The sequence below is a fragment of the Sphaerodactylus townsendi genome, linkage group LG03 (genome assembly GCF_021028975.2).
Source record: "Sphaerodactylus townsendi isolate TG3544 linkage group LG03, MPM_Stown_v2.3, whole genome shotgun sequence".
Classification (NCBI taxonomy): domain Eukaryota; kingdom Metazoa; phylum Chordata; class Lepidosauria; order Squamata; family Sphaerodactylidae; genus Sphaerodactylus; species Sphaerodactylus townsendi.
The window spans coordinates 121730763-121747723 of NC_059427.1; the positions used below are offsets into that span (position 1 = coordinate 121730763).

The 16961-nt window shown below is 43.3% G+C and overlaps 1 protein-coding gene across 1 annotated transcript in view; it reads left to right on the forward strand.

Moving 5' to 3' along the window:
• Nucleotides 1-16961, forward strand: part of HID1 (HID1 domain containing) — a 57281-nt gene that overhangs the window by 10837 nt on the left and 29483 nt on the right. The window contains exons 2-4 of the mRNA XM_048490137.1: nt 2527-2676; nt 3963-4133; nt 11322-11435. Coding sequence (XP_048346094.1) covers nt 2527-2676; nt 3963-4133; nt 11322-11435 — 435 coding nt within the window. The remainder of the gene's footprint in view (nt 1-2526; nt 2677-3962; nt 4134-11321; nt 11436-16961) is intronic.

A 16961-nucleotide genomic window follows, 5' to 3' on the forward strand; every position in this document is an offset into this window, starting at 1 on the left:
ACACAATAGTTTTGCCAAGTTTTTCCAGCATAGCCCAACCATAGTCTTTTTGCTTCTGATTAATATACACTTTTCCACAGAAAGATTTAAGTGCACTCAGTCGTGGTGCGGCGGAAGAGAAAGTAGTGTGTTTTTTCTGGAGGTGAAAATAATCCCGAATGTTGCTCAGGGAGGAATCTACGGGCCAGGCAGAGCTCTGATTGGAGGTGAGCCCAGTAAATTTCCCCAGAACCTCCTTTCTGCAAAACCCTGACTCTCTTTTCTTGGGTGGCAGTCGTCGCTGACTCCCTGGTAGGAAACCGTTCAGCACAGTGGCGTAACTAGGCAAGCTGGAGCCCTGGGCAAAACCTGCGTTTGATGCCCCCCAGGCGCGTGCCCAATGAAACGCACACATCCCCTTGTAGCTACGCCCAGTGGCGTATCTAGACAAAGTGGAGTTTGGCGCCCCCCCCATGGGCAGCCACCCTCCCCCACTGTGACCAAGCAATGATTTTTTACACCAGGTTGTTTCAAAGTCACCATCACATTCTAGAACATGCCCCAACTCACAAATCTGAACACAGCAATAAGCCATGCCACACAGCAGAAATAATTTTTTGAAAACATTTTCAAAATGCTTTCAAAATGTTTTATTACCGCTATGAAAACATTTTATGGTGTTGTATCCAGTCCCCCCGATTGGGGGAAGCAGCATCACTTTCATTGTTTCAAAGGAGAATCTGGGCTCCCTAGTTTAAACAAGTGATGCTGGAATCCACCCCCAAACAGCATCATTTTCAATGGTGTTTGAACTAGGGAGCTCAGATTCTCCTTTTAAATCCACCTTAAAGGGAGAATCTGGGGTTCCCAGTTTAAACAACATTGAAAGTGATGCTATTTTGGGGTTGATTCTCCCCCACCCTGAAACAGCATCACTTTCAATGTTTAAACTGGGGACCTCACATTCTCCCTTTAAATCCATGCTGAAGGGGGTGCATTTAAAAGGAGAATCTGGGGAAATTTGGGGGGTGCCTGCTGTCAGGGGTGCAATTGTTAAGCTAGCAGCACCAAACTTTCAGGGTATCTTTAGGAGACTCTCCTAATGATACCACCCAGGTTTGGTGAAGTTTGGTTCAGAGGGTCCAAAGTTATGGACCCTCAAAGGTGTAGCCCCCATCTTCTGTTAGCTCCCATGGGAAACAATGGGGGATGGGGCACCCCCTTTGGGAGTCCATAGCTTTGGACCCCCTGGACCAAACTTCAGAAAACCTGGGTGGTATCAGTAAAAGATTCTCCTGATGATACCACCCAAGTTTGGTGAAGTTTGGTTCAGGGGGTCCAAAGTTATCGACCCTCAAAGGTGTAGCCTTATCTCCTATTAGCTCCCATTGGAAACAATGGGGGATGGGGCACCCCCTTTGGGAGTCCGTAACTTTGGACTCTCAGAACCAGACCTCACCAAACTTGGGTGGTAGCATCAGGAGAGTCTCCCGAAACATCCCTGAAGTTTTGGTGCTGCTAGCCTAAAAACTGCGCCCCCTGCAGGCCAAAAATGGAAAAACACTGAAAATACAAACAATCCCACAAACGAACCTGCAGTTTTTGCGCCCCCCCCCCTCCACAGGGCTGCGCCCAGGGCAACTGCCCACTTTGCCAAATGGGAGGAATGCCTCTGGTTCAGCATCAGAAACTCCATGTGTCTGGAAAGGTGGCCACTTGGCTGGTATTGCTGTTAGGTCAGACCTCTCTTTCTCACTTGTTGTTGGCCTGCCAGGGCCAGGCACTCAGAGCACCATGCTCAACCTTCCAGCAAGGAAGAATCAGAGGCGGTGCTGGAGGAAGAGAGATGGGAGGTGCTGATGGTGGCCAACAGCTCGCAGCAAGCCCACCTGGGGACTAACCGAGAGCCAGGGAGGCAAGGGTTGTAGGGTTGCTAGACTGGCCAGCCCCAGCCCTTTGGTGTGCAGCGAAGGCAGGAAAAAGCAGGAATGGGTGCAGAAGGAGGAGAGTGAGAAGCAGCTCTGGCTGCAGCTGTACACCTGTATTGCGTACCCCTTCAACACCAAGCAGTCCACAGACATGGTCTACAGGCAGCAGAAAGTGAATCGCAGCAGATCGATCCACTGCTCACTCTACTCCTTGTTTTCCTCAGGCTCAGCCAGGATGAAGTACCTGAGGTACTTCAGGCCTCAGGAGCTACAGCTGCAAGCTGGCTCACACCTCTCCCCTGGATGCAAAACAAACGAGAGCTTTCCCCGCTAACTTCTGCATACCCCCATCCTGGGAACATTCTGCAAGTCTGTACGCCTCTCCCTGGCCCAAGTCTCAGTTGCCTACAAATAAGGTCCAGAAAGATGTGGCAGATGAATTTACAATTGTACCTAGATCTTTCAGTGGAAAAGCGTATTGCTTAATGAAAAAAAAGCTAACACAATAGCTCAAAACCCCTGTAGGTTGTAATTTATCTACATACTCCTTGACTGCTGTCATTCCTGTGTGGATTTCAATCCTCTCAAAGTGATTCTTGGAATGTTTGTCTCATTTCAGCCTGTAGAGGCAACAGATGATGCCTTCTGGGACCAGTTCTGGGTAGATACAGCTACTTCAGTACAAGATGTCTTTGCCTTAGTTCCAGCCGCAGAAATCAGAGCCGTGAGGGAAGAATCTCCTTCAAATCTGGCTACTTTATGTTACAAGGTAAGAAGGTATTGCTGTCTTGGACGTAATGATTTTTCTTTCAAAATATATATAAGCAAACCTTTATAGCTGCTCATTTAAAGGCTGCTACCTGGGCAATAATGAATTTTTCCAGGATGAGATGACCCTCAAATGTTCTATTGAAGTGGGGAGGAGGGTGGGTATTGGCTTCTGGACAAGCTCAAGTTGGATCAGGCCACTTTGCATAGTAATCGCTCTGATCTGGTGCAGGTGCCTTTGGTTCACCACACTTCAGAAATTGGCGGCAAGCAGTATTCACAGGTTTCCCCCAGTGGAGGACTTCCTTCAGTTAGAAGAATTTCACTACCAGGATATTCCTTCCTTTTATATAACTACTTGGCTAATCCTTCCATAAACATCTGGCTAGAGAGAATCATTTTGATTTTGGCTCCTAAGCCTTCTACTAGGAGGTTTTACAAGTTAATATAGGGAAGGTTAGGCTAAGAAGCGTTCTGTAAAGATCCACACCACGGTCGCCTCCAGACTGGATTACTGTAACTTGTTCTATGCTGGCCCGCCTTTGGCTGTGATCCGGAAACTTAAACTTGTTCAGCCTGTGGCAGCCAGGCTCCTTACTGGAGCATCCAGCTGAGGCTGAATTACACTGGTCCTGTACTATCTTCACTGGCTGCCAATTGAGTTCCGGATCATGTTCAAAGTTTTGGTTTTAACCTTTAAGGCCATGAGCGGTCTCAGACCTGCATATCTGAAGGACTGTGTCTCTCCATCTTGCCCCCTCAGGGCTCTCCGCTCCTCAGAGGAGTACCTGCTAGAGATCTCTGGCCACAAAAACATCCGATTGGCCTCCATGAGGGCTAGGGCTTTCACGGCCTTGGCCCCCGTTTGGTGGAATGGACTGCCTAAGGAGATTAGGGCCCTGCGGGATCTACAAGAATTTTGCAGAGCCTGCAAAACAGCCTTGTTTAATCGCGCCTTCCCACCTGGTTAGCTGGAGAGGTCATATGTATGCCAAGTATTGCCTTGGCCATCCATGGGTACAGAGGGAAGGGGGGTGGGTTTTGTTGCCATCTGATTTTTTTGAATTGATTTTATATCGGTAACACAAATAAGATAAAATGCAAAACTCTGTAACGAAGTACAGCATCTTGTCTTGTACTCTTTGGAACTGGAAGCTGAAATAATTATATGTATCCATGATATAATGAGCCTACTATTAGGTGCTCAAACTTTTGCTGAATGTCTGTGGCAAGAATTGTGACTTGTATTCCTATGGCTCCTGACATTTGTGCTATCTCTTGTTTCAGGCCGTGGAAAAGCTGGTGCAGGGAGCTGAGAGTGGCTGCCACTCTGAGAAGGAAAAGCAGATTGTCCTGAATTGCAGCCGCTTGTTGACTCGCATCCTGCCCTACATATTTGAGGATGCTGACTGGAGAGGCTTCTTTTGGTCAACTGTTCCTGGGGCTGGGAAAGGAGGGGTAGGTATCCACTCCCATAGGTGTCAAACTCTTGGCCCTCCGGATGTTATGGACTACAGTTCCCATGATCCCCTGCCAGCATCATGCTGGCAAGGGGTGAAGGGAACTGTAGTCCATACCATCTGGAGGGCCAAGAGTTTGACACCTGTGCCCTAAACCAAATCGTTTCTTTCCAAAGGCACGGTGGCGTTGCAGGAGGGGGACTATTACTAAACAGTAATACTCAACAATACAAACAGGCTGATTAATGGGAACCTCATTGCATTTTCAAGGCAACAGACATTCAGAGGTGGTTTCCCATTGCTTGCTTTCATGTCACACCCCTCTGGTATTTCTTGGAGTCTTCCATCCAAATACTTGCCAAGCTCAAGGTTGAGAGCATGTGACTGGCCCAAGGTCACCCAGCAAGTTTCCATGGCAGAGGGGGGATTTGATCTGACATCTTAACTCATAGGTGTCAAACTCGTGCCCCTCCAGATGTTATGGACTACAGTTCCCATCATTCCCTGCCAGCATGATGGGAACTGTAGTCCATAACATCTGGAGGGCCGCGAGTTTGACACCTGTGCTTGAGCCATACTGGCTCTCACACCAGCTGAAGCTGAGCAAAAACACTTGAGTCATCACAGCGACCTGTGTTGAGCAGCACTCCCAAGCTGTGAACTTGGCTTTTTCCCACCGCTACCACCATGTCATGACCTTACCCTTGGACTGGGGGGTGCAATCCGGCAATCGTTTGTGGATTCTTTTCCCATCCAGTACTCCAGCCTGCTAAGTTTTATAAGCTTTTTATTACAAATGAAAATAACAAAATCTTAGTACAGTTCTCTTAGCAAAATAAGTTCCTTTTAAAATTTCATTGTCCTCTCTCCCAGGAGCCCCTGGTAGAGAGATGCTTCCTAGTCAAACCCCTCAGGTGGAATCCTCAATCCTTTGTTTTTACCTTCCCAGGAAAACTCCGCCCTGCCATGAGGTAAATCTAAACTTTTGAATTCTACTGGTCAAATTTGAATGGCATTTCCTGGGATCAAAGCCCTTTACCATCCTTGTGAGACTTCCTTGTTTCAGCAATAGAATCTCTCCATCACAGGAGCATAATTCCCATCCTAGGCAGCGGAGATCTCAAGCCTCTGAACTGCCTTTCCGCTAACACAGAGTACTAGAAGTTCATAGCTTGTGAATAACTTTGGCTCACTTTCTCCAATGACCAGTCGTCCTGCTGTGTGTTTGGTTTTCTTTATTGCAGTGTTATGACCTTTTTTTCGTTGGAGAATTAATCTAGCCATGTGCCACAGGGATGGGGAAACAAAACTCTTTTTTTTTTGTAATGAGTTTACACAAAAATTGTAAAGTGGAAAATGCCCCAGATTTCTTTCCATATCAAATCACTTGCCAATCATGGCGAATGTAGATCACACGTGTGTCCTCAGTAAGGGACAGGACGTCTGTGACTGGCAACTCAGCCTGCCTTTCTGTAGTTTATTCTGATACAGTTTGTCATGTGTTTTTAAAGAGTTGTTTTTCTGGTAACAATTAAAGCAATTAATTGATTGCAAATTATAATAGGTGAAATATTGTGGAAATAATTTTTCATGATTAAATACCTGGTCAAATAATTTAATGGGGGAAATAATTTTAGATAGGTTGGGGGCAATTCTTTCACCAGATTCTTCATGCGGCATCACTGAAATGTACAGGAATTAGAAGAGCACAGCTGTGCTCTTGTATCTTTCATCATTGCTGTTCGTAGAGCTTTAGGAAGAGAAACTCCTGGGGGATTATCCTGCATTTAAATCAAGAGGTGCACATTCAGTATTCTCTTGCAGACCGTAGCTCTGTTAAACCATCCTTATTGTCAATGTGCAATGGGTGAATTAGCCAATCAATGCTCCTGAGCAGCAAATTAATATTTCCCCTCTTAAGTTACCAAGAGGCTCTGTTTTTCCATCTCTGATTTCAAAACGGAATGGAAGTATCTGCAGTCTGCCTGCTTTCATCTCTTGTAGCTGCCTGTTTCTGGATTTGGACTGATTTTATTGGTTGTCGTGATATGGAAGGTACTCGACAGTATCACATCAATGTAGGTCATTATTGTCGTCCAGATGCTTGCCATGAGCAAAGGGCTGTGTATTGTGCATAGGCTGATACTAGCCTGGCTGTCACAGATAAGCTTCTGTTTCTTTCCATAAACCTCTCCTAGTGGAGGGGGAGGGTTTGAGATTGAGGAAGAGATTTGAGATATAGTGATGTAGGCCCGCAGAAGGAACTCGTGTGGTTCCCTTGGAAACAGCTGCAGATTTGTGACTGAAGCATCATCACTGAGATAAAAGAATAGGGCTTGGTTTGAATGCCTGGAAGCACTCAGGTTACTCTGCAAGAGGATGCTTGTTCTGCCACAGCAGGCTGAGACCATCTTCTTGCTGAGTAAACCCTGACTGTGCAGCACATACACTTCCATATGAACTATATGTCTTGTTTGAATACTGCAAAGCAAATGGATGGTATAGTAGTGTGACTGAAGCAATCATAGTCCTATGATTTGACTGTTTAACCAGGAAATTTATGCCTTTTCTGTAGTTACTTTGGACAAAGTAGTGGCATTTGTAATCCTGGTCAACACGCGTTGTCCAGGATAGCACTTTTAATATAGGGACATTGCATTTTGAATGCAGCAAAAGCACTTTTTTAATTGAAAAAACGAGATGCTATACAAACAGAAATAAAGCATACAATACATAATGAAGATCCCACTTAACAAGCTGATATAACTTTTGCAAGAATGGTTTCCAGAGCAACTCAGTCCGTTGTGCATTCTCTCCATCCCACAACAATATCAATCCAATAATTTGCTAAGTCTCTAAACTTTTTTGTGCTCATTCTTGGACTGTAGGAGCAATAGTCTATTTCCTGTACCTTGCAAACACAATTCTCGCGGATGCAGAACTATGGAGTATAGATTATTAGGAACTTTTGGTACATAGTTAAGAAAAAAGGCCTCTACTGCTAAAGAGAGATTGTCTCCATGTCTCACAAGGAATAATTCCTCCCAAATCCTTTCCCCATTTTGTTTGAAAGTGTTGTTTATTTGCCAAGTCTATATTACAGGCAAAAGTATGATTTTCCCTATATAGAAAAATGTGCAGATAACACATGTATGCATATTGTATGATTGACTGTAAGATTTGGCATGCAGGATAGGCCAAAGGTGCATCCAGACCAATGTTTTCTTTCCAATAAGGCTAGGTTGATGGGCCAGGAAACTAATGAATAGGGTATAGTTGAGAGGTACGGTAGTCTTGTTATCTGCCCACAGTAATTAGTTGAATGCTGCTTCTGAATATTAAGACTCCATTTTCACCTATTATGAGTAATTATTGTAAACATATTGTTGTAATTTGTACCATTATATTTTACCCCTTGTTATCAATCATTATCAATATATCTGATTCTAAACATGTCTTCATCTTTAAAAATGTAAATCCAAGGACTGAAACCATGAACAGACCAGACAAATCTTTCTACAAACCTAGGAAAAGCCCTGGTTTGCAGAAAAATCTGAAATACAAAACAAATTGGGATGTTAACATCCCCCCCCACACACCACGTGATAGAAGCAGAACCTTATATTTGAAAAATAGGTTCCCTCTGAGATCTCAGTGGCTATTGTGGGGGGTTACTAGGAAACTGCAATACTGCTACTAGATTAGCTTGTGCACTCCAACACATGCCAGCTGGGTGACCTTGGGCTAGTCACAGTTCTTCAGAGCTCTCTCAGCCCCACCTACCTCATAGGGTGTTTGTTGTGAGGGGGGAAGGGAAAGGAGTTTGTAACCTCCTTTGAGTCTCCTTACAGGAGAGAAAGGAGGAATATAAATCCAACTCTTCTTCTATTCTTTCAAGCCTTGGTTTCAGTCAGTAAAAGGCCTCTGGATCTGTGGCCTTTTCTGTATGAGTTGTTTACAATGTATCTTGCTGCCAAATGCTTTTTTCCCCTTTGAAATCTGCATGGTTTTCCCCCTCTGTTTGGTTCCAGAAACATATTCCCTTCATTTTTTCTCTATTGTTTGCCTAAACACTTTAACTGTGATTTTTTTCCTGATCTGTTTCTGAGCCAGCATCTCTTGAGTGTGCGATCCTGTTGAAACAGCCTTTATTTCTCTGCTCCACCAAACACTTGACCTTTATTCTCACCCTGTGTAGTTGTTCAATCTCCCCTTCAGCCACTTTCTCCTCCCCCTTTTATTGTTTCTTTTCATTGTATCAAATTAGTTATGAAGGGTCAGCTACAACGAAGCATTGGTCAGTTGGATCAGCTCCGTCTATTTTATGTAGAACTTGCAATGTTGATGTTCAGGCAGAGGCACAAGAAGCAGGGTCAACTGGATCAGCTTTTTCCATTTCATATTGAACTAGTGATGTGACGTTAGGGCAGACAGTGATTTTGAAGTGATAGAATGCTGAAAAGGTGGGGCGACTGTAAAGTGTACTAGGATTAATTGTTGCACGTCATTGGGGACTGCTGCAGTAACGATCATGCATTACTGCAGATCAAATTTGGCAGGAAAACGTGGTCCTTTGTGAGTGAGTGTGTGGGCTGCATGTTTCTGTTCCTCCAGGTAACACTGCCTGCTCCAGGAGTTGTTTGGCTTCCATTTTGGGTTGGTAGTTCTCAGTAGCAGATATGGAGGCTGAGGCATTTTTGAATTGCTGCTTCAAAATGTAACTGTGTGCAGTAATGCTAGACTGCCTGCACAAAAGAAAAAAGAAGGGAGAGTTATTCTTCTGTCATGGATGACATCCCACCGCCATGAGGAATAATACATTTTCAGCAGAAGCTTGTGGAATCAATGCAACAAGAGACAAGGTGAAAAAACCCTAAAACAGTGCGGGGAGAGGTGGTGTATGGAATGATTTCACAGAAAACATTTCCATGACACAAGGTAGAACCACTGGGAAAATCTGTGGTAAGGTGGTCATGGGGAAAGGGCCTGTCCCCAGTTCCCTTTCTCCTGCCCTGTTTTAGATTTTTTTGAAAACTTGGGGCTTTTCTCAGATTTGTAGAAAGAGCTGTTATGTCTGTTCATGGCTCCAGTCTCCAAATTTAAGTACTAATAGATTTGGCAGTGCTGAGAATTAGATATACTGATAGTTCCTTATCTCTCAGAGTTCCTGTAAGGATCAGTATTATAGGAAAATAGTGTTACCTGCCCTAATCAATTTAAATAAGCCAGGCTCTAAACTGAAATAAATGCACAGCTTCAAGATGCTTAACTAGTAGTCCTTTTGCAACTACCTATCATCTTCACTGTATTTTTTTCCCATTCTGGCTTTAATATGTACCAGTTTCTTTGGCACTGTTGCTGGATGGAGCCTGTTCCAACATACAGCAATACCTCACATGAGAGGTTCTTGAGACAGCAAGCTATCTTTCACTATTGATCTATTATAATAATGAATATAATGTTAGAGTATTTGGCAATATGTGCTAAGTGTTTGCAGGAGCAATGCCAGTTGCACCATTGGAATCAATTGTAAGTTAATGCTGGGCAGCTGGTTAATGAGGGTGACCTTTACCAGCTGCTTATCAGTGGTGAAGCTTCTACACTCTCTCTCCTCTCTTTTCATGCATGTTACTGTGTGTATTTCTCTCTCCGTGATATTGTTGCTGTATGCTATCTGCCAGTGCTTGTGCGCTTATGTTTGACTTCTTTCTTTTGTAAATATGTTTTTATGTAGCCTGCTTTATTTTAAAACTCTATAAAGAAGTAACTTTCTTAAGCAACTCTGCTGCACGTATTATTTTGCTCTGCGCATATTATTTTGCTCTGCTAAGAAGCTGAGTGACTCCAGCTTCAGTCCTTCTATCAGAACTGTTACCTAGCTTAACAGTATGAATATATTTTTGTAGTAGCAATGGGGAATAACTCAGCTTGGCAGTGCGAGAGGCAGGCTAGGTGGAATCTTTTAGACAACTATACCAGAATTGGCTTTTAAAACAGAGAATGCAAAAGAGACCAAATTGTAGTTTAAATATTTTTATATAAATGTTAGTTGCAAACAATCATACAATAAGACATGGAGAAGCATACACACAGTTCCTAATGGACAGTATTTTTATACCCCTTTGCGCAGGTAGGGGCGGGAGCTAGTAAGTTTCAGTTTCGTTTTCCTGGATCTTTTAGGATTTCCATGCTGGGATTGCTGGTTTGAGCTAATTAATAGCTCATCTATTATTTCTAAATACCGGGATAATGGAGCCAATTGGTTCTTGATTATATCAGGAAAGTCTTGAATGGCTTTGAGCAGAGTATCTTCTAAAAGACTCTGCCCAGGTATTCAAATTTGGCTGAGGCGTTTGTCATTAGGAAGGGTTCTATTGTCAAGGAGATTGTATCTATGGGTAGAGGAAATGTAAAGTCTGGTATCAGGGAGTTCTCCAGGTTCTTTTGTGTCAGCGAACTTCTTTTTGGCGGGGTGTGGTAATCAAGATATAGTCCATGAGACTTCCAGCCTTAGTTATCTGGAATAACTCAATCAGTGTTTTAATTCAGCACTTGGTCTGTTTCTGCACTTGGTCTGTTTTTGGTTTGGACTTCTTACACACACACACACACACACACACACAGACAGAGACACACACACACACACACACACACACACACACACACAAATATGAGAGTTGGCATCTGCTAGTACATATTGCAGGAATAATAATATGAAATCCATATTTCAATAGAGCGGGGTATGAAGGGTAGGGCAACAGAACGCACTCGTAATCCATCCTCACGATCACTGTTATCTCGGTTAATGGAAAGTCTCCAGAGTGCAAAAAGAGTTATCTTGTAATGTGTTAGGAGGGCAGATGAAAAGGTGTGATCATGAAAACAAGCCAGCAGCTTGATCCTGTCTCTTGAATATGCTTGGTTTCCTATTCCTGGCCTCCCCCCACCCTCACACACAATTTTCAGTACCTAGATTGAGTCCTGTTGATTTTTTGTTTGTTTGACTTCAAAAGAAACCAAATGATGCCGCACAGTGTCTCCTTCTTTTGTAGTTCTTGCTGTCTTCTACTTTCCCAGCCATATCTTCTCCCTTCATAGAAATTCTGCTTCAAAAATTTGTTGTTTGTAGAGCACATCTATAATGACTGCTAAATTCAGACTACTGTAACTTGTTCATGGTCTGCAGGGGGACGAAGATGATGAAAATGCTAGGCCTTTGGCTGAATCATTGCTTCTGGCTGTTGCAGATTTGCTCTTCTGTCCTGAATTCACAGTCCAAAGTCATCGAAAAAACAATGTGGTAAGTTGAATCATTTCTAGTTTGGGTTGGTTAGGCAAACAGGGTCAGTTTCTAATAAGGCCTTCCTCAGGACTGTTCTAAGAGTTCTCTGATGAGTTTGTAGAGCTGTTGGCTGCAGAATAGTGACTCACTACTCGTGGAGCATAGCCTGATTAATGCTTCATTTGCTAAGGTTTCGCAACAGTGATTATACTGGGGAATTTACATTGATCAATGTTGATTCCTTGTATCATCCTGCTGTTGGAGGGACAATGTACCTTTTCATGTTAGTTCAGAGTGCAGATACCATTTGTTTAATTATTCTATTAATACAAGTTCTTGCTTCCATGACAGGTCGGTGCCTGTTTTACAAAGATACATTATATTTGCTTGGTACAGATTGACCAAAGAGTATTACTATCAGGGAGGCTTATTGCTAAAGATGGGCGAACCTTTCAAGTAACTTTGGCCCTTTCTGCATATAAAATGTCTTCCAGATGTCTTAAAAAGAACTGCTTTGGTTTTTTTGCCTTTTCCTCACAGCACAGGGAGAGCGGGTTGCAGGCAGGATAAAGAAACCCGCTCTCCCACGCAGGCAGTGACTGGAGCCTGTGGAGGCAACACAGGCTGCCGTTGCGCCTTCAAATGGAGGCATGGATTTTGTTGCCCACTCACCTCCCCAGTCATACTGCCTTGCCAGACGGCCCTGTGTGACTGCGTGGCCACGCAGATACAGGGTGGGAAGAGACCCCTCAGCAGAACACGCAGTAACAGGCATAGTTTGCTCAGCATGAGTCTTCCTTCATGTGATAGTTAAACACGTTCGAAAAAAATTATCCAGCGTACTTCTAAACTTCACATTAGCCTTGTCCAAGTTATGTTGTCATGCAAAGTAGCTTCTAAAACCCGGATTTCAATCCTACCCCCCACCACCCTCCTTCCCCAGCTCTTTCTTGTATAAGTTACTTCAACATTCAGAAACATCAACATTCAGTTACTTTGTCTACTTAAAAACCAATTGTCATCAGTGTTGTTAAATAATTATTTCTTGTAGGCTCTGCCTTAAATTCACAACTTTAATCTGTGACTGTTATAGTGTCAACTGTTTTATTTACAAAATTTATTTTCAGCGTTTCTGCCCTCATCAAGATCACCAAGGTGGTTACAGATTAAAAACTAAAGTTTAACTACACGTACAAAAACATAAAAACAATTAAAGCCTAGGGCAGGAAGGAGAAATCTCTGAGGGAATGCCAGATGAAACAAAAAAAAGTCTTCACTTACTAGGGGGAAACAGCAGTTGAAGGGGACAGAAGAATCTCCCTGGGGAGATGTTTTAATGGGAAGTGAATAAATACGTTATACTCTGGTGAAAAGAGTAAATGATGCATGCTCTGCACTGCATTCTACAGGCTCCTGTTCAGAATTCTGTGAATCCTAGCTCTTGTGGAGATGGGGCAATTGTGGTTCTGTGCATATGTGTATTTTGTTTTTAGATGATTTTTCTTTGTAGTCATACTGTTTGCAGTAATTTTTTTAAGAAGGCTCTTCGACTGTGCTTTGTTTGCATGCAGGGTGGCTTTCAGTGTTACCCTAAGCACAGAGAATAAAGCACAATAAACATATGAAGCAAATCCTAAAATATCACTACTACAACAATGCTTGCTCTATTGAAAGCTTGCTGAAATAAAGCTGCTTTATATTGTTTGTGGAATGTAATGGGGAAAAGTTCTTTGTTTTCCCGAACAGATGGAATACGTCACATGATGATAGCAGCTACTGAGAAGGCTGATTAATTACCTTTCACGGTTTGATCCAGCTAGAAGCAGGGCACCAGCATGAAGAACTGTTAATGTAGATTTCAGTGGCAGGCGAATCAATATAGGAAAAGTGACTTTTCAAATAGGAGAGATTGTAAAATTGGAAAGAAAGTTAAAATGTCTTACAAACTTCCGTCTTGTGGCAGGTTTCCAGTGTTGGCTTTGCTGCTGAGTAATTGACTGGTCTTGGTTTTAAACAGAGGCGTAGCAAGGTGGGAAAGCACCTAGTGCACTGGTGTGGCCTCCGCCCCCGCCATGCCCCCACAGGGGGGCGCACCCGGTGCGTCCCCCCCCCCCTTGGAGCTATGCCTCTGGTTTTAAAAGGTCATTGAGATAAGAGACATGTCAAGGTAGGTGATTAGTTCAAATCCCTCACAAACAAAATGGTGTTACAGCACCTCCTAAAATTTCTACAGACTCACCTCTCAGGGTATCATTTCCCAGGGTTCGAAGAAGAGACTGGATTTATACCCAGACTTTCTCCCTATAAGGAGTCTTGAAATGGCTTGCCAACTCTTTTGTCTTTCTCTTCCTCTCCCCACAACAGATCCCTTGTGAGGTCAATGGGGCTGAGACTTCTGTGAGAACTGTGATTAGCTCAAGATCACCAAGCAGGCTTCATGTGTAGGAGTGGGGAAACATATCCAGTTCATCAGATAAGAATCCATCCCTCATATGGAAGAGTGAGGAATCAAACTTGGTTCTCCAGATTAGAGTCCACCTGCTCTTAACTACTACACCATGCTGGTTAGGAGCCATTTATATCTTGCTTTTCTCTCCAGTGGGGACCTAAAGTGGCTTATGTCATTCTCTTCTTCATTTTATCCTCACAACTCTGTGAGATATGTTATTCTGAATCCACATCTCAAAAAGCATATTGAAGAGATAGAAAAAGTGCAGAGAAGGGCAACGAGGATGATTGAGGGATTGGAGCACCTTTCTTATGAGGAGAGGCTGCAGCGTTTGGGACTCCTTAGTTTGGAGAGGAGACGTCTGAGGGGGGATATGATTGAAGTCTATAAAATTATGCATGGGGTAGAAAATGTTGACAGAGAGAAATTTTTCTCTCTTTCTCACAATAGTAGAACCAAGGGGCATTCATTGAAAATGCTGGGGGGAAGAATTTAGGACTAATAAAAGGAAACACTTCTTCACGCAACGTGTGATTGGTGTTTGGAATATGCTGCCGCAGGAGGCGGTGATGGCCACTAACTTGGATAGCTTTAAAAAGGGCTTGGACAGATTTATGGAGGAGAAGTCAGTCTATGGCTACCAATCTTGATCCTCCTTGATCTGAGATTGCAAATGCCTTAGCAGACCAGGTGCTCAGGAGCAGCAGCAGCAGCAGAAGGCCATTGCTTTCACATCCTGCATGTGAGCTCCTGAAGGCACCTGGTGGGCCACTGCGAGTAGCAGAGTGCTGGACTAGATGGACTCTAGTCTGATCCAGCAGGCTAGTTCTTATGTTCTTATGAATATGTATGATTGGACCAAGGTCATCCAATGAGCTTCCATAGTAGAGAGGGGGTTGGAACCTGGGTGTTTCAGACTCTAATCTGACTTACTACTACTGCACACAGGCTGTCAAATAGGGGAACAACTAGAACAATAGGGGAGCAACCAAACCACTGTAGTTAGTGTATGGGATAAGGGAAGAGGTGGCTTTTCAGGCTGCCATACAAATAATCTGCCCCCCCCCCCCCCCCCGGGTGTGAGGGCTTCGCCAGTCTGTTACTTGTGTCACTTTTTAAAAAGGTGCATAGTTCTTAAACTGAATAGCTGCATACTTGCTGGATATAGATGCAGCTGAATGTGTGCACAGATATGCAGAAGAAAAGATGTTGGGGCCATTTAGGAACAAGGTTCAAACTGAACTCCACTTTGTAGAGTCACATCTTTTGAATCTGTTATTATAGGCCAAGAGTGGGAAACAAAAAGTGTGGGGTCAGTAAAAAATGGCACCTGCCTTTGTACAGATGCGAGAGCAAAGATTCTGGATTATATGTGGTATTCGTTGATATACATTTGGTAACATTCAAAACTGAGACAATGTATACAATATACACATTAAAGTGAGACGCTTGAGTGTGACAAATCATTAATAAGTCATCAATGGCAGACCAGACATCTGTTCGTTTTTCAACTTGTTTTGTTGCTGGTATCTAATCTCAGGGTGTGATCTGCCTACAGGCCTGGAGAAAAATGTCTTGTCCCTTTAATAAAGGCTTAATGAATAAGTGAAGCTTTTCAGGATATTCAAGTAAATAACATCCAGTAAACAACTCCCTGTTGGATTTCCATTAAAGGGACAGGCAATTTTTTCCCCTCCAGGTAGTTGGCTGTCCAACTCAGGAAAGACAGTGATTGTGAAAGATTTTAAAAGGTTGAGCATGGACCTTTTTGGTCCTAAGGAATTTTGCAATATGTTCCTTAATGTTCTGCCCAAGTAAGCCTTCTGTAGCAGAAATCAGTGAAACAATGGGTACGCTGATAAGCTTGCAATTGTTCCAGTTAGATACTGCTTAGAAGTGAATCTGCTCTCCTGCAGGAGGTACTCTACATGAGAATATCTGAGCAGGCAGAAAACTGGATTCTGTCCCAACTGTTTGAATTACTGGTTGTCTGTTGCAGTGTGTGAAACTGACTATTACATAACGGGAACCCAGAAACATTAGGTGAGATTTGTAATGTGAACTTGTGTGTAGTAGAAAAAAAGGCTAGCACAAAAAAACTTGCTTAATTAAAGCATTGAAAGCAAATGTTTAATGATGCCAGGTCGCCTTGAGTTGAACACATTAATCTTGGGCCCTTTTTACCCTTGATTGCTCCTGGAAAGAAAACGTTCAGTTTTCAATGGCTATTTGTCTCTGCAGAACTGGTTCTGGTGAGTTGCTTGTGCCAGAGAAAGTGTGAGTGTGTTTTTACTGCCAACAAACAATAATGGGACAGCGATAGAGGGCATCATTAATAAACTGAGTTACAAATAAAAGCTGCTTTCTTTGTCCTGTATAGGCTTTCAAGATCTAGAAGTGGTAAGTGCAGTATGGTGCTGGTGGGAAAAAAAGTCTGCATGATAATTCTATGTTAGGAATATTTGGACTCAATAAAGGTAGCCGTGCTGTTGCAGAACTAGGATGCAATGTGTGTTCATTTGTAGATGGACGGCAGGTATGAGAAGAGACACAAGGCAGGGGAAAGCACCCATAGCAAAATAATGGTGGAGTATCCACAGAGTTTTGTCATTACCTTGCCCTTTATAAGGTAGATGTATGTTTAAAATATTTGTGACAGTAATATAGTGTCTTTCTCCTAATGTTGTCTGTCTACACCTGTTTGGCCTCAGATGATCATTACAGCATGTATGTTGCTTTCCAATAGGCACATAAAGACAACAGTGGAAATAAGAGCATTGTGGCCTCCTTAAAAATAGCATGTTTAAGTGAACTGTAGGCAAAGCAATTCTAGGCGCCATGGTAACCAGTCATCTGGAATTGATCAAACTCCATACTACCCCTCACTTAAAGTCACTGTTGTCATCTTATGCTATAAAGTTCTGGGCTTCTTGAACACTTGTCATCCATATTGTTTTGTGTCCCCATATGCTCCTGTTCAACCTCTGCGTTTGGCAGAGGCCAATTTGCTGGACTCCTTCATGATACGGCTGGTCTCTTCCTGGGCCAGGGCCTTTAGTTCCCTGGCCCCAACCTGGTGGAACACTCTACCCCCA